Below are 27,780 nucleotides of genomic sequence, written 5' to 3' on the forward strand. Positions count from 1 at the left end.
TTCAGAGTGAAGTGAAACAAACACAACGGTTATATTTCAAAATGCATTGTCCGATGATTGAAACCTGTAAAACGTATTTTAAAAAAAAAACAACAAAAGCCTGAACTCAGTCCAAACTAAGTTATCTAAAGCATTATAATACAGGGCCAGTTTGTGTCACAGAGTAATCAAAAACACATACAAAAGAAGGTCCCCAAACTTTAGTATTTGTCCAAATATGTATCTTTTTAACAATGTGAAAATACCAAAAGGTTTATCTTACGATATTTTTAACATTCCTTCGCTGTCTCAACCGCTTCTAGGCTCTTCTTTTCTGAAACTGCACTAAATCTCACCAAGCCCTGCTTCATGTGAACACTACTCTTTTTTCAACATATGGGGGAGCTGGCTGCTCCTGCAAACTGGAAAGTGGCATGAAGCAGATTGAAGGAACTGCCATTCTAGGCAGACTGTGCAGGTGACAGCAACAGAGCCCCAGCAGTTACGAATTCCTTCTTTGGAGGACTTTTAATATGGCACATGTAACTACTGTAATATAAAAATATATATTAATATGCCATGTTGTTCCACTGACAAGGATTCTTTCAGAGAAAGAGAGGTCAGGCAGCCCTAAATGTTCTGCCTCAAAACATATTACTTATGAAAAAAGTCCTGATGGAGCTTTGGAGAAGTACTTGAAAACTCCTCCATTTGGAAGATATTTGGGACAGATCTATTCCCATATAAAACAGGTCATATAATCCACCCACCAATGTGGCTAGACACATCATGCCCATGTGATGAAAATGAGGCAGTTTGTCTCCACTTTGGATCTGGTTTCCAGTGAGAACCTTTATTCTCCTCTCAGACTTTACAGACACAGAATGCCAAATTTATATACATTGGTGTAGGGTTGGGAGCCAGTATATACCACAGGCCCCTGTGGAGAACTGTAATAGCTAAATACTTAGCCAGCTTACAAGTATGTGCTTTAGTTACTTTCCTTAGAACAGAAAGTACAGAAATAACTTCTGAATTCTTACTGTAGATTTATTTCTGGGGAAAAGAGAGTATTGAAAAAGACAGAATATAAATTGATTTCAAAGCCAAGCCAAATGCAATGAATGGCTTTTTCCGGTTCATAAAATACCTTATGGTCTTTCCATATTTGTACTGAGTAAGCAGGGGGACAATCCATAATTATCTTAACAGACTATATTGATGTTTCCATAGACTAAAATAGTTCCAACTTGGAATAATATATAAATTATAGCAAAAATGTCTAGTGAGGTCAAGTATAGAGTTACAACTGCATTTATTTTTTTAATTGCAGTTTGCAGGAGCTATTTTTTTCTCCTAATTTGCAGTGACTAACTCAAATCTAAGTAGACTCAAGTCTAATAATTAAAGAGGAACAAGTAGCACATTTCATGTGCAAGAGAAACAAAATATTAACCTTCCTTTTGGAAATACAAACAGCATTTACTGATATATGAAATGCCTATACTAACACATGCAAAATATGACACTTCACACCTTAGGTTGTTCAAAATACAGAAAAATGAACAGATAACTTCAGGCCTAATCCTTTAACCTATACATGGCATTTCCAGAAGACTAATGACTTATGACAAAACTCTGTCAAAAGTTGTGAAATTCTGAAAACAAGTTTACTCGGGTTTGGAACAAAAGTAAAATTTTGTAAGATTTCTAAGAAAAAGAAAGATTTAAAAATAATTAAAGCATGTGGCTTAGGAAAGTCTGAAGCAAATGTGACCATGAGCTCTAAGGTTCCTGATGCTGCTACTACTCCCTAAATTCTAGATTCCTGGTTTTGTACAGTGGATCTGCACCTTTCTGGAGGTCCTCACAGGCAACAGTACCAGACATCTACAGTGCCTATTACAGAATATAGATCATGTACAACTCAGAAAATGAGCAGAGTAAATCTGCTTAGTTTGCCGAGCTCTGAATGGTTTCTGAAAAACATGTTCTCTCTTGTGGTCTCTTTCTGTGTTTCCAGGTTCCTCCCTGCAGAGTCTGGAGCTGAAACCTAGGCTCCCAGGTTCCTATCCCTGAAGGGAAGATTTGGGAATTCCTCTGGGCTCTGATTTGTAAAGTAGTCTATGTAGTGATGCTGTATTGAAGTTGCGGACCCTGAACCTATGCTGTCTAGAAACTTATTTGCACTTCATCAGAACTCATCTTGCACAGATGTGTTTCCAAACAATATTTTAACATCCTTCTGTGAAAACAGTTTTGTTGGAACATTTTACTACCAGTTTGCCTCAGGAGAGCACAAATGCCACTTAAATCAGTAGGACTTGTGTTCATCAATAGGTATCTCAATTCCTTTTGCAAATTATAGGCTGTGAATGTAGTCCTGTTTATTTTAAGAAGAGTGAAAATGGGCATAAACAACAAGATAAATAGGCAGTCTCCTTGCTAGAAAGTCTTAGTAAGACATCTTTTACTTCATTAGCTAAACCTTGGAACACATGTTACTTACTGACCTCTCTAACCATTTAAGGGATGGTATTAATAGGACTCAAAGGGAAAATCTATCTGTGAATTTCTAGCTGGAATAAAAAAGTACGTGTGTGTGTGTGGAGACACAAGTTGTAAACTGACCCTCACACAATTCTTCCTCCTCATTTATTTTGAAGGAGGGAGGAGAAGACAGCATGTGTAATATAAATAATACTTACTGCTTTTCCCCAAAACATGTAACCTGCATTATCAAAGCTGATGAAATACAAAACAGAGACTATGCAGTAAATAGTGAAAATATGTATTTTTTTGAGTTTTAGTAAACTAGAGCAAACTAAATATAGCAGACTTGGTAGATAAAGGGGCATGGAATTTTTAAATTAATACATAAATAATAGTGATTATATTCTTAACTTTTTATCTTTGAAATTTAGGAGTAATGAAACAGACTGGATGTAAAGGAGTTTGAGTTAGTTGTATTTAACTGTACATAGGTATAAAATATGTCAAAGCTATTTCTACTTTCATTTTATTACTATTAATTCTTATTTATGCTAAATGTTTACACAGTAGGATGCAATACAAATATATCCTTTGAAAACAACTGTAAACATAATCTGTGGAACACTAAATCAGGACATGGGACTTGTATGTGTATTTCACTGATCGTAAATTCTTAGGTATTAAAACAAATCCAACTTGCTCTGTTATCCTTTAATACGGTAGAGATTTGGACTGATACTCAGAACCAACTCAAAACTCTCAGAAGACCTTTTTGAGTCTCTTGAATTCTAAGAAAAATCTTGGTGTTCCTGCTGAACACATGACTTGTTTTGGCGAGAAGCATTATCTGCAATACTCTGGCCTCTTCCAAGATTTTACACGGTCGATTAAACTTGCAATAACTAAATTAGAAAATTTACCTTGGACTTATGACTGCAGCTCCATAACCTGTAGTCAAACTGAGAAATACATTTACCTTTAGCACTCTCTCCAAAGTAAAATAGAATTAAATAGTCACCTTATAAAAGAAATTGGTACGTCCCACAGATCCAATTTTTCCTGTGTGGTTCATGAAACAAATGTTTCCTTCAGTAGCACCATAAAACTCACAGATCTTAACAGCACCAAATCGGTCTAAAAATTCTCTCCATACATCATTTCTTACTCCATTTCCAACTGCTAGGCGGACTTTGTGAATTTTTTCTCCCTCCTTCTGTTAAAAAAGAAAAAAAAAAAAAGGAATATTCTGATAACTATATTTGACTGTTGCAAATATTATGGAGGAAATGTACCAGCTTAAATAAATCAAATATAAAACATAAAAAAAAGGAATATTCTGATAACTGTATTTGACTTGCAAATATTATGGAGGAAATGTACCTGCTTAAATAAATCAAATATAAAACATAAAAAAGAAAAAAGAAAACAACAGTTAAGAAGTTAAAAAAAGCTGGCATAGCTAGGCTACAACTACAACGTAGCAAACTTTGCAATCAAAAACCTATTATGTCTATGCCAATAACTTACTGCAAAAGCAAAGTATTGCCTGAATAATGACTACATTAATTTGTATAAGTGCTTCCATATTTTAAAAGGTTTATCCTGTCACTCTTTTTCTAGTTAGTGCAATTAGAAAGATTGAAAGAATAGAGAAAGGCAGGCATTATTTCTGTCAAGGGATTAAAGTCAGCAGAGTTTAAGTTGCTTTCTTGTATCTTCAGATTGGTTAAAAGAAACAATCAAGATTTCATGCAATTGTAATTTGTGTTCCTTTCTACTTAAACCACATGAGTAATCTTCTGTATTGCTTTCAAGATTAACACTTAAAGGTTTTGTACAGTGTTACGTGGAATACATTATTTCCTAGTGATTCTCAGTCTTTACTGTTGTCAAATCTCATGTTTTATTACAAGAAACATGACAGTATGTGTTCATCCACTTCAGTGAGACTCCCTAATTTTATGAATATATTCATGAACCTTGTGATTGCAAGGAGCTCCTTAAAAATACATTCACAGATGTAGGTTGAAATATTAGAAGGTGAAAGACCTAAAATGTATTTTTTTTAAAACTACACTTTTTAAAAATCAGACTCCCTTTTTAATTGTTCCAAGTGCAAATACAGAATATTCTAGCAATGAGACAGCAAAAATTAAATACAGGAGTTTGATACCATTTTTTATCACCTATATTTAGAATTGCATAGTGCTTTGGTATTGGTACACTGCCTGTATATACATACATTATGTATATATAAGTTTTATCTGTATATATATATATCTGTCTTTCTCTGTAAATATATCTATACATATACTTTTTATAGAAAACGAAGTCCCCACTTTCTGTTCTTGTACTCCAGGCTACTGAAGCCTTCCCCACTGAGATCTGGTCAGCCCTGCATGCCATGAGATATCCAGGTGTGCTGACTGAAAGGAGAATCTTTAAACATTATGTAGCTTAAAAACAAGGAAGTGCCTACTGAATACATAGGAAGTACCGTTCCTCAGAGGCTTATGTCTTGGGCAAAGGGAGGTTTTCATGAGGATGGGAAATCGTCACTTCTGTCACGAGAGGTGCACAGAGAGCGACATTTCAAGTTCCTGCTCTAAATCATGAAGATTAAGTTCCTCTCATAGGAGGAAGAAAAAATGCTTTATTGAGTTTCAGAGTCTTTCTGGAATGATCCAGCAATGAATTCACATATTTCACTATACACAGATAGCTCTTAGCAGATTAGGATCTCGTATAGCATTATCCTGCTATATTATCCCAAAACTGTGTCACTAACAAGCCTCCCTCTGTCATTAACCATTCTGTTCAATTGTGCTTTCACATCAACTCAGTTCTTCCCTTTTTCTTTCTGCCCTCCTACCTTACTTTAGCTTCAACAGTCATTTCTAAACAGGTAATCACATACTTCATTAATTTCCTGCCAAATCATTATTAACATAAGCTGCATTACAAAGTGCAAAGAAACTGCAGGTGGACATGGTCAGTAACAAAGTTTCTAAAATGGCCTAGAGAGGTAATTTTTCGAGTGGTTTGATTTTTCAGCTTCAGATGCAGTATCACAATGCAACAGTGTAGATTTTCATATGTCTGAAATAATAATGTTTATTACATTACACATTCCCAATTCATTATACTGTCAATGAACAAATATCTATATATTTATTTTATTTATTTGTTTCAGCCCTACTTTGAACTTTGTCAGGAAATCTTTTAATCCTTTTTCCAGAAAATTGTCCACTGTCTTAGGCTGTGATATGTGGTATTTTCCTTTCAGTTTCATTATTAAACTGAAATTAATGTGTCAGTGAGAGAACTGCAGTTACCCCTTGCTGAGGTCACTGAATTATTCAAATGTACAGCCTATGCTAACATATGAAAAACAGCACAAGAGATCCTTTCACAGAAATAATTTTTTCCACAATGAACAGAAGAGAAAAATGTGTGTGTATGTATACACACTAATTGACTGGGTCATTCATCAGGCTAGGAACATTCAGAATCTCTAGAGATCAAGTTAATAAACAGGTAAGTTTGCTTCTATATTTATACTTTAAGAATAACAGGAATATTGTTAAAAGTTTGCTGAAGAGAGACAAACGAGGATGAACTAGAAAACAATGACCTTAACTCTGCTTTTTTTTTCCCCTGAAAGGACAAATATAGCATTGTTTATAGGGTCAATTACTTCAATTCCTGATTTTATTCTGGCTGGTTTACATTAGTAAAGCACAAAGTCATGCTAAAGGTTTCTCTAGTGGAGAAGAGGCAAACTCTCTCTGATGCTCCAGCCAGTATTCCTCTGCATTTGCAACAGTAATAGCTATGGACAATACAAGGCATGGCTACTGCACTTCAGGAGACACTCTTAAGGCTCAGCCCTTTTGCAGAAGTACAAAGACTGCAGAAAGCAAGTTCTCTTAAAACAGAGGACAGTAATTCACTTATTCACACATCATTCACAACTGAGTTAAATTTCCTATTAGACGGCATTGCTGCAACTGTATTACTCATGATTTAGTCACTGAAGAGTACTGCAGAGCTTTCCAGAGAAAAAGCCTTAAAATGGTCACACATTTTAGCAGTCATTCAACTGTAAGAATGGAAAACCTACGCAATATAACCTCCTTATTGTTAAATGTTTAGTAATTATAAAGAGAATAATTATAAATGAGGGAAACTTTAAACTTTAAACAATGATAATTCGCATTAGTTTTACATGTAACTAAATTCATAACTTTTTTTTACATATTTTTTATCTAAGTTTTATATAAACTAATACATGACATTAATTCCTGTCAGCTTTATGTATAACTGACTTGCTATGGAAAGTGAACCACCTTCAATAAAATGTGTATAACCCTTTTAACCACATATTTTTCATGATTTAATCTACTAGTATTCATCGTCTGTATTACTGTCCAGATCATTGCGAGAGTCCAAATTTAGTGCACACATACAGACATCCATGGTCACTGTGGCAGAAAGCTTAGGCTCTAAATAAAATGTAAAAAATAAGAAAAAGGAAGGATGATAAAGCCAACAAATTCTACAAATACAGTTGAGAGGTGCACAGTTAGGGTGTTGTATGATATATATGAAAATCTAAATAAACTAAATACACAGGCACATACGCTTTAAACAGATTAGGGCACCAAATAGTCATGCTTCACTTTCTGCTTTCACTTATATTCGGATATAACCAAAAATTATCTTCCAGTTGTTACGGTGCACAAAATTATAGGATTAGGAGAGATTTCAAGAAGTCATGTAGTACACACCTTTGCTGGGAGGTAAGCTCAGCAATCTCTGTACCATTCCTGACACCTGGACAAGTTGTGGCAGATCAGCCAGTTACTGTGCATCAGCTGGTCTGCAGTAATTCTCTGCCTACACATTCTCAGTGTGCTGTGTTGTAGCACCTAGTTAACACTTCCTTCGCTGAGAGCTTAATTCCCTCACAGTACCTTGCTTACCACAGACTTAGTGCCTCACCCTGGATGACCATCATAGATCAGTTCAAACAACTCGTGTCCTGTGATATTTTATTCATGCTTTGTGCTTTTGAATGTGATTAATAGTTCTCTATGGGTGGTCAGAAAGGCAGTATTTATAAAACTGTTTTTAGAATAACAGAAATTAGATTATTTTCTAACTTAAATATACTTTCTATACTTCTAGTAACTTTCTAACTATTTGCTTTCCTGCATTGTGATTTTCTTTCCTCATGGAGTGATTTTGAAGCAAAATCAAGATTCAATAACTTCACTTTTAACAACAAAGGTAAAAACAATACCTTTTTGAAGCATTAATAAACAAGCATTGTTCTTACTTTATAGCTGGACTTTTCTACAGCACATTCAGCCAAGCTCTTTGAACCACATATCAAAAGTCTGCATATATCATAAATCAAATTTTGACACACTATTTCTCCATTTTGAGTGGATGTTTCATTTGTATAGTAATTAACTGACAAGTCAAGATCTGCCTTATTATACTAAACGCCGCATAGCTGGGATTTTTCATCTGCCAATCTTTCCTTCTTAAATGTTTTTTGTAAACTAAGTAAACCATATATCATTAAGTCACTGATAAATGAAATGCCTTTTAAAGTGCCATCAACAGTATATTAATTGGGTGTGGGAAGGATTCATGACTGCAGCTATATAAAAATGTATTCAGCAGTAGCTTTAAAAGAATCCAAGAACATAGATTCATTGTTCTACTTTTACCATTGGACTTAAATATCAGAAGGCAATAGGTAAAATGGACAGGATTATAGACTGTTGTTTCTAAATCCTTTTTTTGTCAATAATGCTGTTGTTGTAGACATGGCAGTTTAAGGCTATCACACAGGCAAAGTTTTTTGTGATACATGGTATCATTTATTAGATCAACTGATAAAATTTTAGGGAAAAAATGCACACTTCCAATCTTTAGGTCTGTTTCTTAGCTTGTCATCAGGTGGGCTGAATACATTCTTAGTCTAAAAGTCCACCTGTTTTTTCAAACTCCATTAAGAATTATTACCTTGTTGTACTAACATAGTTTACATTTTCTTTTTGGGCATTGTTCATATCTTAGTAAATCAGTAACAACTTGGATTAAGAATGCTGTCCCCTTAGTATCTACACAACCAGTCACAAACTGAAAAACACAGGTTACCAGAAGAATAAATAAATTGCAAAATTCACACCCTGAGATAAGTATAATCATAATGTCATACAGAGAGTATTCAGAGACTTTGAGGGAAGGTGGAGATGTAGCTGTCTGTAACTGTGACACATTACTGGTTTGGGATATTTAACAAAATGTTTATGCTGAAAACTTGCTAAGGCCCTGTCAAATATCCACTCCATGTGTTAACAATAAGAGAGAGAACAATATCTAGTATCGAATATAAATTGAACAAAAGCATGTCTCTAACAGGAAATAAAATGGAATAGCAAGTAAATTCTGTATTGTAGAGTGGTGCTTGCTGACTCATTTTTCCTTTCTTTCCTCACTCTATTAAATTCTCTTCCTTCAAAGAAATGAGCTTCCACGTGGAAGACAGAGCTATCTAACAAATATTTGCCCTGTTCTTCCTCTCTTCCCGCAACACTTGAGTCAACAGCAAGGAAGTAAGTGTTCATCCTGTTTGCTGATCCCAGCAGCATCGATTTCCTCGTTTTCCTCTTCTAAATCACTATTGTTCTAAGGCAGAAGAGTTTTAATAAAATAAATCCTTAAGCATCTTTTCTAAAGACACTTCAGAGAGCTTAATCCCATCCAAAGGAACGTTGGTCAAACTGGATCTAGTAGAGAGATTGGCTTGTTTCAGCTTAACGAAATAAAGTCTGAAAGTCGGTATGAATACTCTTATACATTGGAGGTAACCCCAAGGAAACAGGAAATATTACTGATGCCAAAGGATAAAACTTGCTCAGTATCAAACGGAGATAAAACAGGACAGATATCAAAAGAACATTTTTAAGCAATCATTTAATGGCTTGTGAAATGGACTTTCAATGTAAGTAGAAGTAAACTCTAGTTTTAATGTAGACCTTACCAAATTCATACAAGGGATCATAAATCATATAATTGATGTCATAACATATAACAAGTTAGTAGAGTAGGAGACAGGATACAGTGATTTAGCAAATCAATTTCTAACCTGTATCTGTAAACTATTTCAGGATCCAAGTCTCCTTTACAGAAAAGCAAAAAAGGGATACTGCATTACCATTCATATCTTCCCAAAAGCTTTCAGAGTCATTTTATTTTAATAACTCATTACTTCGAATTTGAAACAAACCTGCAAGTCCATTAGGAAGATTATGTATACACCTTCAATGTTAAGTTTGTTGAAAACCTCTAAGGAGAATATATCTACAAATAAAAGTATTTCAGGTAGCTATGCTATGTCATACTTTCTTCTGAAATTTCCTAGAGCACTTTCAATAAAAACTTTGAGCAATGTGGACCTGCAAGACCAAGTAATTACTTTTCTGAATATCCTCTTTCATAGGTAATGTATTAGACCACTTTCCAGCTACTGATGTGTTTCATACTTTCATTAAGATGAAAAGAGAGCAAAAAAAGTTTGGTGGGAGGAAGTTACAAGGACTACTCCCTTATTTAGTAGCCCAGCAAAAGCTACACACGTCACACACTTTGAGGTCTTTGTACTTTTACTTCAGGAAAAATAAAGCTCAGGGCAGGGAGAGCTGCTGACAAGGCTTCCTCTTCTAATGAGTGGTCTTTCCAGACCACACACTTGTTACTAAAACAAACTGGATGCAGAGCAGATTGCAGAGAAATTCCACTGCAAAAGAGTTGTTGCAGATGTGAGTGGGAGGCTGAAAGATCAGACAAAACAAAACTAATAAGGAAAGCTAAGATGAACATCTGTATGCTACCACAGAGACCTGACAAGAGTTCTGTTCGACATGTATAAAATGAGAAGCATCATGACAGTAATTTCACATGATAGAGGCGGCAATGTGGGCCTCTCCTGTGTCGATGCCTCAGCCACAGAATTTCCCAATAAATCTTACATATTGTTTTCTTTCCACAAGGGATAAGACACATACCAGTGAACTGACAGGTGACAGGTGAGAAAGATATTTTGGAAAAGAGCTAAATGGCTTTTGGTGCTAGAGTGCATCTATAAACAGGAGAGGAAAAAGCACTTCATTTTTATTATGGCTTTTTCTGCTTAGAAGTCCATAATGTACAATACACAGTTTATTTCAAATTCAGTATTAGTTTTAAAGAAACAAATAAAGCACTTCAGGTAATTCCCTTGATTTTAATGTGTGCTCATTAGAAGGGCTTTACAGAACTCTAACCTTGAGAACACTGCCCCTTCAGCCTGCACAGTATCTTCATAGAGTTTTAAAACACGTATTAGCCAGATCTTTTGCATGCTGACAGTATATGAATTACTTCTAAAGTTAACACACTTAAAAAGACATAACAAGTTGACAAAATATTCCACCTACTTGAAAAATAATAGTAGATTGCATAATATATTTAGAATCCTTCCACTTATTTGTGTGAACATGTTTCTCTTCCAGCTCTAACGACAAATAGTTACTATTTTTCTTTACAACTGATCTAACAAGCTTATAAAATGAATCATTTTATAAGTTTTTGTTTGTTTTTGTTTTTTTTGAGAAGGAACATTAGGTTTCTCCTTAGCTGGCTAGTAAAAAAGTAGAAAAGTAGCCTCACAGGCAAAGAGCCAGCTTATATTAACAAATAGGAGGGTTATTTAATGATAGCACAACTAACATTGTTTGGAAGAGTTAAAACTCCTTTAACTTTATTGTGGTTTGGGAAGGATCTAGAAATGAAAGAAAGACTTTGTGTTAGAAAATGAGGTACGTTAATCTTATTTTAAGATACTGAACAGGATAACATAGTATAAAACAAAATGACATGCTCTAACTGTACAATTATAGGACAGAAAAGGGGAACAATTAATGTCCAAGGTTGCAAACAGCAAAACCTAGTAAGTATTGGATAGAAGGGGAAAGACTTTGGGGAAATCATGTTAGCCTACAATGAAGAAAAATTACCATATGTAAAGCTGGCCTCTTCATATGTTTGGATTTTCCTCATAGTTTTGAGCTTGATTTTTCCATATACTATAACTTTATGTTTACACAGTTATAAAGGAGAGAGAGAGAGAGATACAGACAGACAGACAGATCGCACTATTCTGAATTCACATCACAGCCAGTGGTGGTTACTGGGACATGAGACATGGTAGTCATGCTCTTTAATCCAGAAATATTCTTTGCTGGGAGGCAAGCATGGACAGTGGTGTAGGAACTCTGAGCCTACCTCTACATTATTTAAATATACCTCTGAAAATTTTCGGGGGGGGAGTAGGGGGGAGAGGGAGACACAGTGTCTTCTGAACATTAGGCTTTTCCATTAACTTCTTTGGTCTGCAAATTGAGATATAAATGCAAATTTTTATTCCACTGGAAAACAAGGCTGATTTGCATTCTTTTGTAATTGATTAAATGCTGCTGAAGGAGGTTATTATTCTGGAAAATCATAACATGAGACTTGGATTAGAAAAGAATTTTCAGTTTCATTAATTTGAATTATTGCCACTATTTCCTGAAACAGGAGTCATTTGAATAAAATTCACTGAAAAGGAAATAAACACCTGCTTATATATTTGAAATCCAAAATGAAATTATGATAATTTACACAGGTAAAGGGAGACTGTTCAAAGAGATATTAGGTGCAATGCATCCACCTTCTGTACATTTTCACAAACCTCTTTGTGTTTTCCTAAACAATGTGTTAAATTAGAAGAGGATACAGTTCTTTTTGCTTAATGTAATACAGCTACTTGCAAGCACTTATTTAGATTTGGCATTAAAAATAAAAGCTGTTTGTAATCATAATTTACTGTGTAAAAGCAATAAAATGTTTTACCAAGATGATTCATGATTTCATATTTAAGGCTTATTATTGAAACACAACAGAACAACCTGCAAAGGATGGATAAAGCACATGGAACAGCAGTAACCAGAATTAGCAAGATGAATTTTAGTTTCTACTGGACTAAGAATATTTGTTTCGAATTCATTTTGACACAGTTTAACCAAGCACTTGAGGATAGAAATTAAGTTGTGTTTGCTACGCAAAAGGTTATGGTCTTGATCCATTCTAGCTATATTATTTTATACTAATTCTTGAATTAATTTCATCAAATTTTAGGCACTTAACCTAAACATCTTGGGCTCCCTCTATTGCCAGTGGGAAGATACAGGAACATACCATAAAATAGCCAGACTGTGAGTTAATTCAGTTAACCTGAGTCAGTTATTAATGGCATTTATAACAGGTTCAACACATTTAGTACTTGATACACTGTAGATAGACAACACTGATGACTGCCATAGCAAAAGAAGTACTTTTAAGTTAGGGCTAACAGATTCGGGCAGGAATGTAATTTTAACAAAACCAGCTTTGTCGCCTGGAACAGCCTTCTAATTGGAAATTAACATTTTTCTTCTGAGCTGCTGACCTGGACCAAACCTCTTCAAAAGTGTAAAATATGGTCTAAATGGTCTAAATTCAAGCGTGTCCCACAAGCCAAAATAGTGTTAAAACATGACCTATAAAACTTGAGACTTCTCATTCATTTATGTGCCAAGAAGCAAAGTTCTGACACTTCCGAAAAGACATTTTTCAGTAATTCGGGTCTTCTGAACTCACTTTGTGAAACTTGAAACAGTATTTCTTTTCCATCAAATGATACTGATTCGGTTTTCAGTCTCACTGTAAATCTTTTCCTTTAATGTGTTTTTTCCTAATTCCAACCATTTATTTTTTACAGTCTGCAGACAACCAACTACTTGAGGAACCTCACATAAGAAGAATTGCTGAGGGCCAAGCTCAGTACAGTTTTATTTCCCTTCTACCATAAATACAGCAAGAACAATAAATGTACAAAGAACTTACAGCTGGATTGCCATCATTTTGATTCTACTTACTGCTGGCTGGCTGCAAAGGTAACGGCAAAGTTCTCCAATGTACTGAATGACAGTCACATTGTACTTTCTGCAGTCATTCCAGAACTGACTAGCTGAGAACTTCTTTCTTAACACACAAGTTGCACCTTTATGAAAACAGTAGAACAGGATATGAAGCATTTTCTCTATATGGCGGCTTAGCTAGATACGTTCATTATTTGTACAAAACAGAACATGAGAGGAACTGAGACCACCCTCATTCAGAGCACCATATAATTTGGTAGTTAAGCTGTCTTATTAGAAGATGTGTGTTCAAACTCTGGTAGACAAAAAAGGGCCATGAACCCAGTCTCCCTCCTGAGTTAGTAAACCAACCAACAGACAGGGGTAAAAGAAAGAAGACAGCTTCCCTTTGTTGGTGTTGTGAGATTATCCAGAAAGATTCAGCAAATATTCAGCAAATTTACCCTGAATTAGCAAATAGTTTGGTGATCACTGAAACCTCATTTTTCAGCAAAAGAAAGTATTCACTGATGCAAATTCAGACAGAATTAATCCATAATCCTATGCATCTGATCTTCTCTCTTGCTCTGGCTTCATGCTTCAGAAAACAGGAAATGTTTGTCATCAAATTCCAAATAAATCTGTCCTAAGAGAGTCATTGAGGACACCTACGTTATCTCAGTAAAATACTTATTTTATAGTCCATGCCAAAACAGAATACAACTTAAACAAAAATAAAAAGTTATTATTTCATGTAATGATATATCACAAAACTGAATATACTTACTATAAATATTTTTTGTCTTTTTAAGTTTACCTAAGCACGTTAACTCTACTCCAATGTACAATACTCAGTCTGTACATACGCTAGTGTGTTATACACACTATCAAAATATTACATATCTGCCTACATTTTTCCCAAATATAAAAGAAAATGAAAAAATCTTGACAGAAACAACTTAAGTCATCCTTTTTCTATATCCCCAAAACAGTTGGTAAAAGAGATCCTTCGCTGTTATAACACACCCCTCTACCCCAAAAATACAGAACCATAAAATTCCTCAGAAAAGAATTTTCATTCAGTTTAAGCACAGCATTAGATCCCCTAATGGCAGTGAACCTCAATGTGTTCTAATACATTTTTTAAATAATCAGCTCTCTATTAACAATACAATTAAATTAAATGAGCCTTACCTAATTCAATGCATCCACCAATACCAAGGAGAGATGCTGCACTGTGATAAAGAGGCAGAGTAATATAAATGATGTCTTCTGCAGTTGCACCAAAAGCCCACAGCCCAGCAGCTCCTTTAAGAACCTGCATGTGACTGATGACTGCAGCCTTTGGAAGACCTATAATGAAAACACAAAAGTACATACAAAGCATCTGTTAAAGAGAAGTCAAAGTTTGGCCTTTCATAGCCAAATTTTCAGCCATCCATTTAGCTAAATAGACAACTGAGTACTTAATACAGTGTTGTACATGTTTGTTCCGTACATATAAACATAAATAAGCCAGTTTGTAACCATGTGTTAGCCATTTAATCAGATTTCAAGTCAATTCAGATAGGAGGAAACATGAGGAAACTCCATGGCTACAGCACTATCAAATTACACGCATACCTCGGAAATATCGTGGGTTCTGTTTCAGACCACAGTAATAAAGCAAATATCGCAACAAAGTGAGTCACACAAATTTTTGATTTCCCAGTGCATATAAAAATTATGTTTACACTATACTGTAGTCTATTAAGTGTGCAATAGCATTATGTCTAAAAAACCCAATGTACATATCTTAATTAAAAAAATGCTTTACTGCAAAAAAATGCTAACCATCATCTGAGCCTTCAGCAAGTCGTAATCTTTTTGCTCATGGAAGGTCGTGCCTTGATGTTGATGGCTGCTGACTGATCAGGGTGGTGGTTACTGAAGGTTAGGGTGGCTGTGCCAATTTCTTAAAATAAGACAACAATGAAGTTTGCTGCACTGATTGACTCTTCCTTTCACGAAGGATTTCTCTGTAGCATGCAATGCCGTATGATAGCATTTTACCCACAATAGAACTTCTTTCAAAATTGGAGTCAATCCTCTCAAACCCTGCCGCTGCTTTATCAACTAAGTTTATGTAATATTCTAAATTCTTTAAGTTGTCATTTCAACAATTTTCACATCTTCACCAGGAATAGACTTTATCTCGAGAAACTACTTTCTTTGCTCATCCATAAGAAGCAACTCCTCATCCGTTAAAGTTTTATCATGAGATTGCAGCAATTCAGTCACATCTTCAGGCTACACTTCTAATTCTAGTTCTCTTGCTATTTCCACCACATCTGCAGTTACTTCCTCCACTTACGTCTCAAACCCCTCAAAGTCATCCATGAGGGTTGGAATCAACTTCTTCCAAACTCCTGTTAATGTTGATATTTCCACCTCCTACCATGAATCACAAATGTTCTTAATGGCATCTAGAATGGTGAATCCTTTCCAGAAGGTTTTCAATTTACTTTGCCCAGATCCATCAGAGGAATCACTATCTATGGCAGCTATAGCCTTACGAAATGTATTTCTTAAATAATAAGACTTGAAAGTCAAAATTACTCCTTGATCCATGGGCTGCAGAATGGTTGTTGTGTTAGCAGGCATGAAAACAACATTAATCTCATTGCACATCTCCATCAGAGCTCTTGGGTGATGAGGTGCATTGTCAATGAGCAGTAATATTTTGAAAGGAATCTTTTTTTTCTGAGCAGTACATCTCAACAGTGGGCTTAAAATATTCAGTAAACCATACTGTAAACAGATGTGCTGTCATCCAGCTTTGTTGTTCCATTTCTAGAGCACAGGCAGAGTAGATTTAGCATAATTCTTAAGGGCCCTAGGATTTTCAGAATGGTAAATAAACATTGGCTTCAACTTAAAGTCACCAGCTTCATTAGCCCCTAATGAGAGTCAGCCTGTTCTTTGAAGCTTTGAAGCCAGGCATTGACTTCTCCTCTCAAACTATGAAAAATCCCAGATGGCATGTTCTTCCAATACAAGGCTGTTCCATCTACACTGAAAATCTGCTGTTTAGTGTAGCCACTTTCATCAATTATCTTAGCTAGATCTTCTGGATAACTTTCTGCAGCTTCTACATCAGCACTTGCTGCTTCACCTTGCACTTTTATGTTACAGCTTCTTTCCTTAAACCTCATGAACCAACCTCTGCTAGCTTCAAACTTTTCTTCTGCAGCTTCCTCACCTCTCTCAGCCTTCATAGAATTGAAAAGACTTAGGACCCTGCTCTGGATTAGGCTTCGGCTTAAGGGAATGTTGTGGCTGGTTTGATCTATCCAGACCACTAAAACCTTCTCCGTATCAGCAATAAGGCTGTTTCGCTTTCTTATCATTCGTGTGCTCACTGGAGTAGCACTCTTCATTTCCTTCAAGAACTTTTCCTTTGCATTCACAACTTGGCTAACTGTTTGGCGCAAGAGGCCTGGCTTTCAGCCTGTCTCAGCTTCCGACATGCCTTCCTCACTAAGCTTAATCATTTCTAGCTTTTGATTCCAAGTGAGAGATGTGCAACTCTTCCTTTCACTTGAACACTTAGAGGCCATTGTAGGGTTATTAATTGACCTAATTTCAATATTGTTGTGTCTCAGGGAATAGGGAGGCCGAGGAGAAGCAGAGAGACAAGGGAATGGCCGGTGGGTGGAGAGTCAGAACAAAAACAACATTTATCGACTATGTCCGCCGTCTTATATGGGCGCAGTTTGTGGCGCCCCAAAACAATTACAATAGTAACATCAAAGATCACAGATCACCATAACAGATATAATAATAATGAAAAAGTTTGAAATATTGTGAGAATTACCAAAATGTGACACAGAGACACAAAGTGAGCACATGCTGTTGGAAAAACGGCACCGACAGAACTGCTCAACGCAGGGTTGCCACAAACCTTCAATTTGTAAAGACCGCAATATCTGTGAAGAGCAATAAAGCGAAGCGCAATAAAACGAGGTATGCCTGTACATAGAATCAATGGAGAGCAAAAAACCACGGTACACAGGGACTTCTTTAACATGAAGTGGCATTCTAGGCAAGAACCACAATGAGTAAGCGTAATATATCTAGGAAACGTATGAGATCTATACCAGGTAGATCAATTAGTGGCTGTTTATCTAAAAGTGCGTTTCTCTGAAGTCTGGCTATTTGATTTAGAACACTGTGAAGGCTATGCAGAATTAAACATTCTCAGCAAAAGATGCTAAGAGTCCATTCTAATTAGGCTCTTCTCAGTGAGATCCTTCAGGTTCAGCACAGAATTTCTGTTCAGTGACACAAAGACCCACATGCTAGAGCTAAGACCCCTCCTCAGGCTACTCCCTGGTACTCATTATTTGGAATAGGGGGAGTGTTCTTGCTTCATATCTGTTCTACACACATACATGTACAAAATCCAGGCTTTTTCCTGATGAGGAACACAGGGAACTTTTACAATTTAAAAAAATGTAATGAAACAGAACTGATGAATTCCATAACCCATCGTACTGATGAGAAGAGGAAATAAGCCTATGCTGTCAATGAACCGCTTAAAGCAAGAGGTGCTGTAAAGAAGGTCTTGAGTTTTTCTTCAGCCTTTACAAACAGTTAACTACAGACTTTGCAAGATACTACTTTCTTTTATCGAACTTTACTGGCCATTAATTTTATGAGCAACACTATGTTCTAGCAGTATCAGAAAGTGTGAAAATGCTGAATTACTTTAGATTAAAACTACATATTCCATACTCTTCAAGCTGAATAACCCTTATTTTTCTAATTTCATGGTACGCATAAGAAATGCAATGTAAATGAATGTTATACATACAAGCATTCAAAAATATTTTAAATCCTGTATGACAAAAATTCATAGAGACCTTACATAAAGATTCTGAATGCAGTTATAAGAACAAGACTGCAGCATCCCTGGAGGATTCTACAATATTGTTAAGCTAGAACTCCTTACTTTTACCAGCAAGCTCAACCAGATTTGTATCAGTAGTATTTCAAACATACCTGATCCCCGAACAATATTTATAGCCTTTAAATTTGTTTATTCTAGACCTATATTTTTATTTCTCAAAGTATTTCCCAGAATCCAAAACAAACATATAATTATTTGTGGGGGGAAATCAAGCCATAAAATGCATCCTGATTTTAAATCTTCTTATGGCTAAAACTGCAGTGTTCAACTGAATGAGAATGCCAATCTGCTTATCTTAACAACATCATGCTGCTTTTCATGTCAGCGATCAGTTTTTAAAAAGTCTTAGCTTCTTAGCTGCTGGAGCACTGGTAATAAATTCAGCCATCTGTTTCTAAACTAAAAGGCTAATAACGTAATCCTATTTTCTGTCTCTACAGTGACCTGCATACAAGATGACTTGAAGAACAACTAAATGTATATTTGCTTATTCTAAAATGGCCTTCTAATGTTCTAGATAAAATATTAGCTCTAATGTTCTAGATACAGTATAGCTAATATAGCTAATATTGTATTTTGTGATCACAAAATAGTATTACTAGAGTTGTAAATTTCCAGAATAAGCAAAATGTTTTATAACTACCTTAGTTGTTAAATAGTAAGAGGGAATAAAACTTCTGTCATAGTATTTGCACAATTTGGCAAGAAGAAAAGGAAGAGAAGCTCATAAAACAATAAATAGTCACTGAAAAGAAGCATGCTTCTTTCTGACCATAATGCTTCTGGATATGAAATTATACAAAGATTCATAACAGCTTCAAAAAGAAAGTTTCTAGAGAAAGCTTTAGGAAAATATTGACTCTTTAGGAGACCTGTACCTGTTGTTCCTGAAGTAAATATGTAGAGAACCGATGACTTGAGGTTGCTTGCCGAGCGTCGATCAGCTGGAACAGGGTCTTCAGATGCAGCCTCTACTTTGTCTAAAAGGGTATGCACACTTGGCAAAGTGGAGTCTTTGGTCATTATCCAAACACTAACATCTTTTTGGAGATTAGGAAGAATTTCTTCTAGAGTCCTAAGCAAATCTTGAAATTCAACATAAAATAATGTTATTTACCTAACATCTTCACAAAACTAAATTTAAATGAAGTATTTTTTCCCTGACAGTTTTAATCTTTATAATAGAAAGAGGAAAAATGAACATAAATGAATACAATGAAATAATGATGAACTGGAATGGAAATTAATTGAAAATAGCGTATAATTTGGCACAAATACTGCTGACCCCATGTGATCTAAATGTCAACAAACCATTGAGGGAAAATGGTGAGCCTTGATTGCCATCTTCTGATTCCCACCTCATTTTGGATAATGTTTGGTCATTTCTAAGACCAGAATACAGTGTAGTTAAGCTTCAGCTTCAAATAAATGAACAAGAAATCAGTTAGTGATACAAGGCAAATATATACACAAATGGTAATTGTAACACAGGTTTCCTTGGATGCCCTCAGCAGCAATCTATCATCAAGCAGGACTTTTTCCAAAAGCACAGAAGTGACTCATCAAAAAAAAAAAAAAAAAAATCCACACTATCATATATGTAGGCGCCTGAATTTCACAAAATGAAAATATCGTACAGGCACCTGCTTATTCAGATGCTTCTGAAAAACCATGTGGGTACTTCTGTGGTTCTTTAAGTGTTTTAGATACCTCAGCAAATCTGATTTTAGGTAACTTAGAAAGTTTTATTTTCTTAGAATCACATATACATTCACTGAAAGCCATTTCTTCTATTAGCTTTTTCCTGAAGATAAATACAAATTCAATTTTATAAAATAAAAACAGTAGCATAAATAAGCAGGAAACAAAAAAACAGAGTCCCAGATTAAACAGTAAGATAGAAATAGAGGCCAACTCCTAAGTAATGCATCTGGTATTTATGTTTATATTTTTTTTAGCAATTTTATAATCTGTCACATTCTCAGAACACTGCACAGACACTGAAATACTAATCCAGCAAAATTCTCAAGAATAGGAATACTCATATTGTTGTCAATAGAACTATTCATATACTTAAAGATACATTTATACTTAAGTGCTTTGCTGGATCACAGCCTCTGTAATTAATCTTGTAAATAGCCCTGTGGGTATAAATGTAAGTTATTATCTCAGTTTTTATAGATGGAAAAACAAAGTTGAAGTGACTTGCCCAGAACCTCATAATGAGACATTGCCAGAGCCAGCATTTGAACTCCTGACTTCAACCGAACTTCAATCTTTTCTCAAAGATACAGATAATAATAAAAAAAACTTTGCATATATTTTACACCAAAATAAGCATTTTTAATCTTTCAGAAAACACTTCTCTAGTGACAGACTACTGTATATATTTTAATTAATAACATTAATTTCCATTACTATAATAGAGAGCCGATAGTCCCTGACTAAACAAATATCTTACAAGCCTGAAGCCCATAGAGAATGTTCTGTATATTCTATGAATTTTTGCAGTGCTTTATGTAAGATTTAGTAAATACATCTGATGGAGTGTGAAATTTACATTTTTCTGTCCTAACTTCTTTGCACAGCAGAATGATTTCAGAAAGAAATCTCCTAAAGAATTAGGGAAATATAAAAGACAGCCTCCTGTTTGAAATATTAGAGTACAGTTCCCTTCCAATATATATAGTAATAGACAAAATACTGAGAACGAAAAGTAATCTTAAGGACAATAGTGTTTACTGCAAGAAACCTGATGCACTGAAAATGCAGGTTCCATTGGCATTCTGCTTTGCTGCTGTAATATAAAATTAGGGCATATTTTCATAGTCATAAATATGAAAATACAACAGTACTATTTCTGATGAAAAATAGCTATTAATAAACCTAGTGTGACACATAACGATATCCTCTTTAGCTTCAGATATCGATTTCCGTCTTCCTTTTAAGCGTATCTCCTAAACACACTAATAGTTTGTTTGGTACAAGCTGGGTTGAGAATCTAGCTAGAAAAACACGTGTCCGTAGCGGCTGGAGCTGCATTTCTGCTCTCAAAAAATGCTAAAATTCTTACTGTTTATTGGTGCACTGGCAAATCCATGAATTACAGCAGAAAGGAATACTAAAGATAATTTCCTAATGATAAAGATTTCTTGGTTTCTCCAACAGCCAGTTATCATTTGACCCAGACCCAGCTGGCCATCCTGTGTGTTGCATCTTTACCAGATATCCAGTGTGACTTACAAATACTGAGAAAAACTGCCCAATAAATGTCATCATATAAGATTACTGTGTTTCCTGTAAGTAAAGTGTAATTCTATTTGAAAGTTTACCTATTGTTTTCTTGCAAGCTAGTCTATTTAAAAAGGCCTAGCAAAAACCAGCAGAGTATCACCTTTTTTTGGTGACATGGAGACTGCAGATACCAAAGGTGCCATTACTGAATCTCCTTACTTTTCATAAATAGATTCAGTCCTGCTTTCAGTCTCCTAAATTGTTCTGTTGTGTATGTTTTTGAAAGTCATGAAAATGAAGCTGTATTACCTACCAACTGTTGATTTCTCTACTGAAGAAGTTTTTGTTGATGGCTACACAACATGAAGAAATTCATATGTATTTCTGATTTTTTAGTGTACAGTACTTCCAGATAAAATGTGCACTGCATTCTTTATGTATCTGAGTAACATGAAGTGAAAGTCTATCAAAAGTAAGTGGACTTTAGTAGTTAGATTACAATAAAATCTAATCGAATATTCCCCTTTGAAGAAAGAACAATGTCAACTATTAATTTCAATGATACGGACATAAATTAAGATTCAAGAATGAAAGCAGGACCCAGCTCCTTTTTAGTAGACTTAAACATTTACTCCAAGTAACTAAGATGGATTTACTATTTCTTTAAATTTATTCATATAATCTAAGGTTTTTGTTGTCATACATGGGCATGTTTGTTTTCTCTAACTAGTGTTGAACATTGATTCTGTGAACTGATTATACAATAGAATTTTTCTCTTAGGCGCAGGAATTTGGTGCTTGGAACAATATATGAACTGTTTGTAATTATATGTTATCTTGAAAGAGATTTCTGGTTAGATAGCAGAGAACAGCAGAAAACAATAAGTGATTTCCTGAAGAAAAAAAAGGGGAGGGGTGCTGCTGATTTAAAACAGCTGTATTCAAAGAGCCAGAAGCTTGAAATTGCTTCTGGAACATGCATGAACATGGGGTGTTTGAACATAATTCTCAGTTGTACTAATATATTTCCACAGAATAATTCTGATGATAGCCAACTAATGTGTTGTTCCATGAACAAAGAATTTCTGTACCAGATGTAAAAAGCTTGTTGGTCTTTATATATGGTCCTGTCCGTGTGTCAGGAATATATGGAGAAGCTACAGTTTAATTATTTCTAGAGGTACCTAGTAGGTGTACATCACCATATAGTTAAGCAATCTAGGTAGTTTAAGCTTGCAGTTCATCTCAGGTACTTGTTTGCTTTTTAAACTATGAAATTACATTCAGGCTTTGGTTTATTTGCTTTGGAAGAAATGATTATTTAAGTTTCGCAATGTAACCAGCAGTCCTATGCGCTGCTTACATTGCATTTGTATATGAATAGTCACCATTTGCTAATTATTTGGCTTCTACTTTAAATAAATAAATTAAAAAAAAAATCTGTAATTGCTGGAAATTAAGATGCTTCTCCCAACATTTTTTTCCCTCTTGCCTTCAAAGCATCTCATTGTTTAACAGAAAGTTGGTGAAACAGTAGATTACGTTAAATTCACACAAATACATAGAAGCCAGTTATATCTTTTGAGAAAGCAGGCAAAATATGTTTTGACTTTAAACTACTGTCCTGGGCTAGTTGCACAGAAAGTTTTTTATGTTATTTTCTAACAAAGAAACAATGCAGCCTATTGGCAAGCAGACACAGTCCTACACTGATGAAAGGAATGAATCAGATCATGAGATCAACTTGTACTGCACAGAAAGTTACTCAGAAAAAAAGCTGTATGAAATTGTTCTTACACAAATTTGATGTGTAGTCTGGTTGATGTGCTCAGTAAGCTATGGCAAGTCTAAACCCTTTCCCACACTGTCTGACATCGGAAAATAGTTGGTACCTGCACCTGACTCCCCAGTGACTCACTACACTCAGTCCCCTGAGCCCCCTTTTCTCACTACGAAGTAACAGAAATCTTTACAACTCAGGTGTGGCTCAGGATCAATGTGGCATCTTGAAATGCCACTGAAGGCAGTAAAGATAGTAAACACAAGCAGGCTTGGGAATCACAAACAGTTTTCCAATCAAAGCATAACTGTGATTGAGTTTACAGACGAAAAGAGAAGAAAGCAAGTGATTAAAGAGAACCAGTGTCAAATAGAACACTTAGGAGTGTCTTCTGCAGGTCTTTCACTATTCCCTTGCCCTGGATGTTTAGAGATGGCTTTGATCATTTACTCCACATAATTAAGAAACGATGAAGTTTTTGCCAAAGTCCTAATAGTTTTCATCCATTCATTTTTCATACAATCAGTGACTAACATGTGAGCGATGATCCTGCTAATTGCATATCATACCATATGATGTTCAATCACAAACATGAAAAAAGATTTTACTTTCTTTCCCCAGGTTGTAAACTCCCTTCTGGCTGAAATTCACTCCTGCCAGCATAAATTCTGCTTCAGAGCTCACATGATAAAAAGTTCAGAATACACTCAGCAGTGGCAGTAAGCAATAGCGATTTTTCTTTGGGCCAGAAGGCTTGTAGGCACTGCTGATGGCTCAAGAGTAAGGAATCCTGGCCAGCAGAATGCTATACTTTTAACAGCTGGGAGATACAATTCCATACGCTCCCCTTGCTCTGAGGACTGATGTAAACCAAACTCATGCAGTTTAGTAATGCAATCCTTTTTCCGCTGAACCCCTGAATCAGAACTCATGATGGCAACCTGAGATGTCCTACTGAGAGCTGAACTCTTCCCAGTAGCTACACAGCATGAACGCACTGGAAAATTCCACTTGCACCTCTCTGGTGGGATTACAAATATCATTCAAGAATCATTGTTTTCACACAACTACCGCTCAAAAGATAAAGCGTGCTTTCTTGTTCAAACAGGACTCCAGTGACTAGAAAAATTCCCTAGGAAGGACACAGTGTTTTGACACCTTAAAAGCTGCTGTGAGGCAGTACCTTACTCCTCAGTTTATCCAGTAGTTTTAAAATGAGTAAGGGTGGTAGAATCTGGCAGCAAATGTGGTAGGGACAAACACCTTTGAAACAGGTCACACTGTTCTAGTTGGAAGCATTTGCTGTAAGAGTAAGTTAATGTTGACAGCCTGATAGAAGGCATGCAGCCTCTTCTCCTTCGCAAGTTTCTCGCTTACTTACATGGAGTTTAGAACTGCATCTTTAATAAAATGGCAGTTAACTAACAACTTTTGAATCTCTTTCAACAAACATTCCCCAGAATGGGGCGTGGGGGGATGATAAACAGTGCTCCTGGGAATGGAAAAGTGAAAACGTTACACTAGAAATTAAAGCAAAAGCTAAAAATCCCAAAGTAGTTGAAATGCTCTGGGAATACAGCAGACAACTGAAAGGGGCTAAAGCAAAAACCGTCTCTACCACAAAGCCAAATGGAAATACTAGAAAGGAAGATGAACGGAAAGTCTAAATATTGGCAAATCAGTCTGTATTTGCTTTAAAGCCTGTATTTGAATGAGAAGGGAGAAAGCAAGTTACTTGATTGTGCTAAGTGAATTCAAAGATTATTACAGTCCTAGGGGGGGGAAAAACCAAACAAAAAAACTCAACCTTTTAAAGATATCCATTTCATATGAGAAAACAACAAGAGGGAGAAATTTGTAAGCTTTTGTAACACACTGAGGCTTAAAATCAAACATTCAGTTGCGGAGAGTTTGCGGAACACCTAAGTCGAAAACCAAACTCCAAAACTTAATGACCATTAGAAGGTCCCAATACAGTGTTAGAAAAAGCAATCAAAATATCAGAATTGACAGACCAGAACAAGATCTGACTGCAAGTGCTCGATGAAAGACAAGATGATACTAATTGGACTGGGTTACCAAACCACAACCTCAGAAAAATATGCAGATGCAAAACAAAACTGAAGAGTTCAAAGAAAAGTCTGCAAAATCAGAGAGGGATCTTGCAAGAGGCAGCATGAAAGACTGCACAAGGTGTGGAAGAAAATGCAAGCATAAGAAGTACCCAGACTATTTGGATAAAGGTATTCCATTTGTAACAAGCAAAAACATTTTGGAGGAAAAAAAAAGAAAAGAAAGAAAGAAAGAAAGAAAGAAAAGGACTGGATGTACCAAAAGAAGAAACAAGGTTCAATTATCTCATCCAGAGGGAGGCTATACCAGCATTCTGAGCAGAGACAATTCTGCAATAAACAACTATCTGTGGGAACCGTTCCAGATATCATCAGAAAGTGGAATGTCCCCATCAACACCAATGAAATCTTAACATTACGTGGATTTGAATGCAGGTTCCTGATTTAATGTGCCACTACAGACAAGAATTTCAAGAGACAGACAATCAACGGTCAAATCATAGGAGAATGACTTCTATTGTGCTACAGTATATATGAGCTACATTAAAGGTCATCCAAAATACTGAAAAGATAGTTTTGTTACTGTTTCAATTCAATTAAATGGAATTATAGAGTCAAGCCTGGAAACATACTTGAAATGAGATCTGATTAAAAAAAGTACTGTAAAAGAGGAATCCATGAAAAAAAGAATTGTGACAAAACAAAAAACACACTAAAGAACAAACAGAGCAGCTTCTAATATTTTATATTAAGAGATACTCAATGAAGTTTTAGATACCTGGTGGCTTAGATTTGTTTGCAGATGGTGGAAAAAGTACATACTGTTGAAAATTAGGATTTCCACTATCCAGAAGTAATATCATTACATACTGAAATCACTAAGCACTTAATCGCCAGTTAAAAAAAAAAAAAAAAAGAAACAAACTTTAGTTGCCAAACATGATACGTGACCATTGCCACCATAGATTGAACCACAAGTTAAAGCCTTAAGTGTAACTGTTTTGCAAAAGAACATACTATTTAGTAGTTCACCATGTTCAGGCTATCCAGAATCCTGTGGTAAGTAATGCCACAATAGCAAAACATATTAAAAAGTCCAGATCATGACCACTGATAATACAAGGCAGAAGTCCTTGAAAAAAAAACATACTAACATCTGACAAAAAGATGCTAACCTGAGAGTTAGTCTAACTGACAGTGTATCCTCAGTCTTAAATACTGAGCAATAATTTTTATAAACCTTAGGGGAAGAAGTATTATGTACAATAATTAGACAAAAACATACTATTATACAAAGAGAGTTATATGAGTTAGCCCTAAGCCACACAACAGCATACAAATTTTGAATTGCAAAATTTGGACCCCTTCGGAGGGGGCTCCTTTTTCATATTGCATGGCCAATAATCAAGGATACATAGAACTTCAACTTCTTTCACAAGAGATTTAAAAAAAAGAAAACACGCCTCTAAATCCTGAAGAATATTGTGAAGAATGCATCAGGCTCTGGGGACTGAGCAACCATGCAAAGATTAAAACCCACAAATGAAGGAAGACGACTAACTCACAAAAGACCAACTCGGACACTAATTTTTGTGGTATTTCTGTTGTATTATCTGTCTGCAGACAGTTTTTCTCTAGTGGGCAGAGGTATAAGGGTGACTGGCCCAGTAGGAGTCCTAGAACCTAGATCTAACTTGTGTTAGATCACCATAGTTGCTGTCAACTGCACTAGCAGACTAAGAGTGGAGAAACAGGGCCCAGTTCCTGCTTCACAAGTACTTTTCTCATTCACTACTTAACCTTTTATTAAAGACTCCTCTTAGATACAAGTTCTGACCCAAAGTACTCCTTAATCACCATCCAGGAGCAAGAATTGCCTGAACATGAATTCCGTTCCTCAATCCATACACGGTAAAGCACATATTCAAGAGCAAGAAGGTGTTTTAAATTAGATTTTTTATTATTAAGTTAGAAGGCAAAATGAAAAACCATCTGTTCAGAAATATGTCATTATGTATTTTGTGACCATACTTAACTTGGCTCTCATTTCATGAGCTTATTTTAACTACCATTCTTAAATGAGCATGACATGTACAATCAGACTAAAAACATTTATAATTAAATTAACAATCTGTCAGAGAAACATCTTAAGTAAGTTTTTCTTAAAGCACAAATTTGCAGTGGCAGAGAGCAGATGGAAGGAAACTGCAAAAATTAGGTGTCATTGTGGCAAAACCCCACAAACTGCATAATAAGGACAAGAAGTTGTGAACT

At 35.5% G+C, this 27,780-nt stretch overlaps 1 protein-coding gene and 1 long non-coding RNA gene across 2 annotated transcripts in view; one reads left to right on the top strand and one right to left on the bottom strand.

The window, feature by feature from the left end:
* The window catches only part of LOC135324390 (uncharacterized), a 37,400-nt gene extending 23,901 nt beyond the window's left edge, over positions 1–13,499 (top strand). The window contains exon 4 of the long non-coding RNA XR_010385742.1: positions 13,331–13,499. This is a non-coding gene — a long non-coding RNA (uncharacterized LOC135324390). The remainder of the gene's footprint in view (positions 1–13,330) is intronic.
* LOC135324389 (long-chain fatty acid transport protein 6-like) overlaps positions 1–27,780 on the bottom strand; it is a 41,057-nt gene that overhangs the window by 11,548 nt on the left and 1,729 nt on the right. The window contains exons 2-5 of the mRNA XM_064500483.1: positions 19,299–19,505; positions 14,664–14,822; positions 13,488–13,612; positions 3,491–3,685 (exon numbers count right to left, since the gene is read on the bottom strand). Of these exons, the coding sequence (XP_064356553.1) occupies positions 3,491–3,685; positions 13,488–13,612; positions 14,664–14,822; positions 19,299–19,505 (686 nt within the window). The remainder of the gene's footprint in view (positions 1–3,490; positions 3,686–13,487; positions 13,613–14,663; positions 14,823–19,298; positions 19,506–27,780) is intronic.

The sequence above is a fragment of the Dromaius novaehollandiae genome, chromosome W (assembly GCF_036370855.1).
Source record: "Dromaius novaehollandiae isolate bDroNov1 chromosome W, bDroNov1.hap1, whole genome shotgun sequence".
NCBI lineage: Eukaryota > Metazoa > Chordata > Aves > Casuariiformes > Dromaiidae > Dromaius > Dromaius novaehollandiae.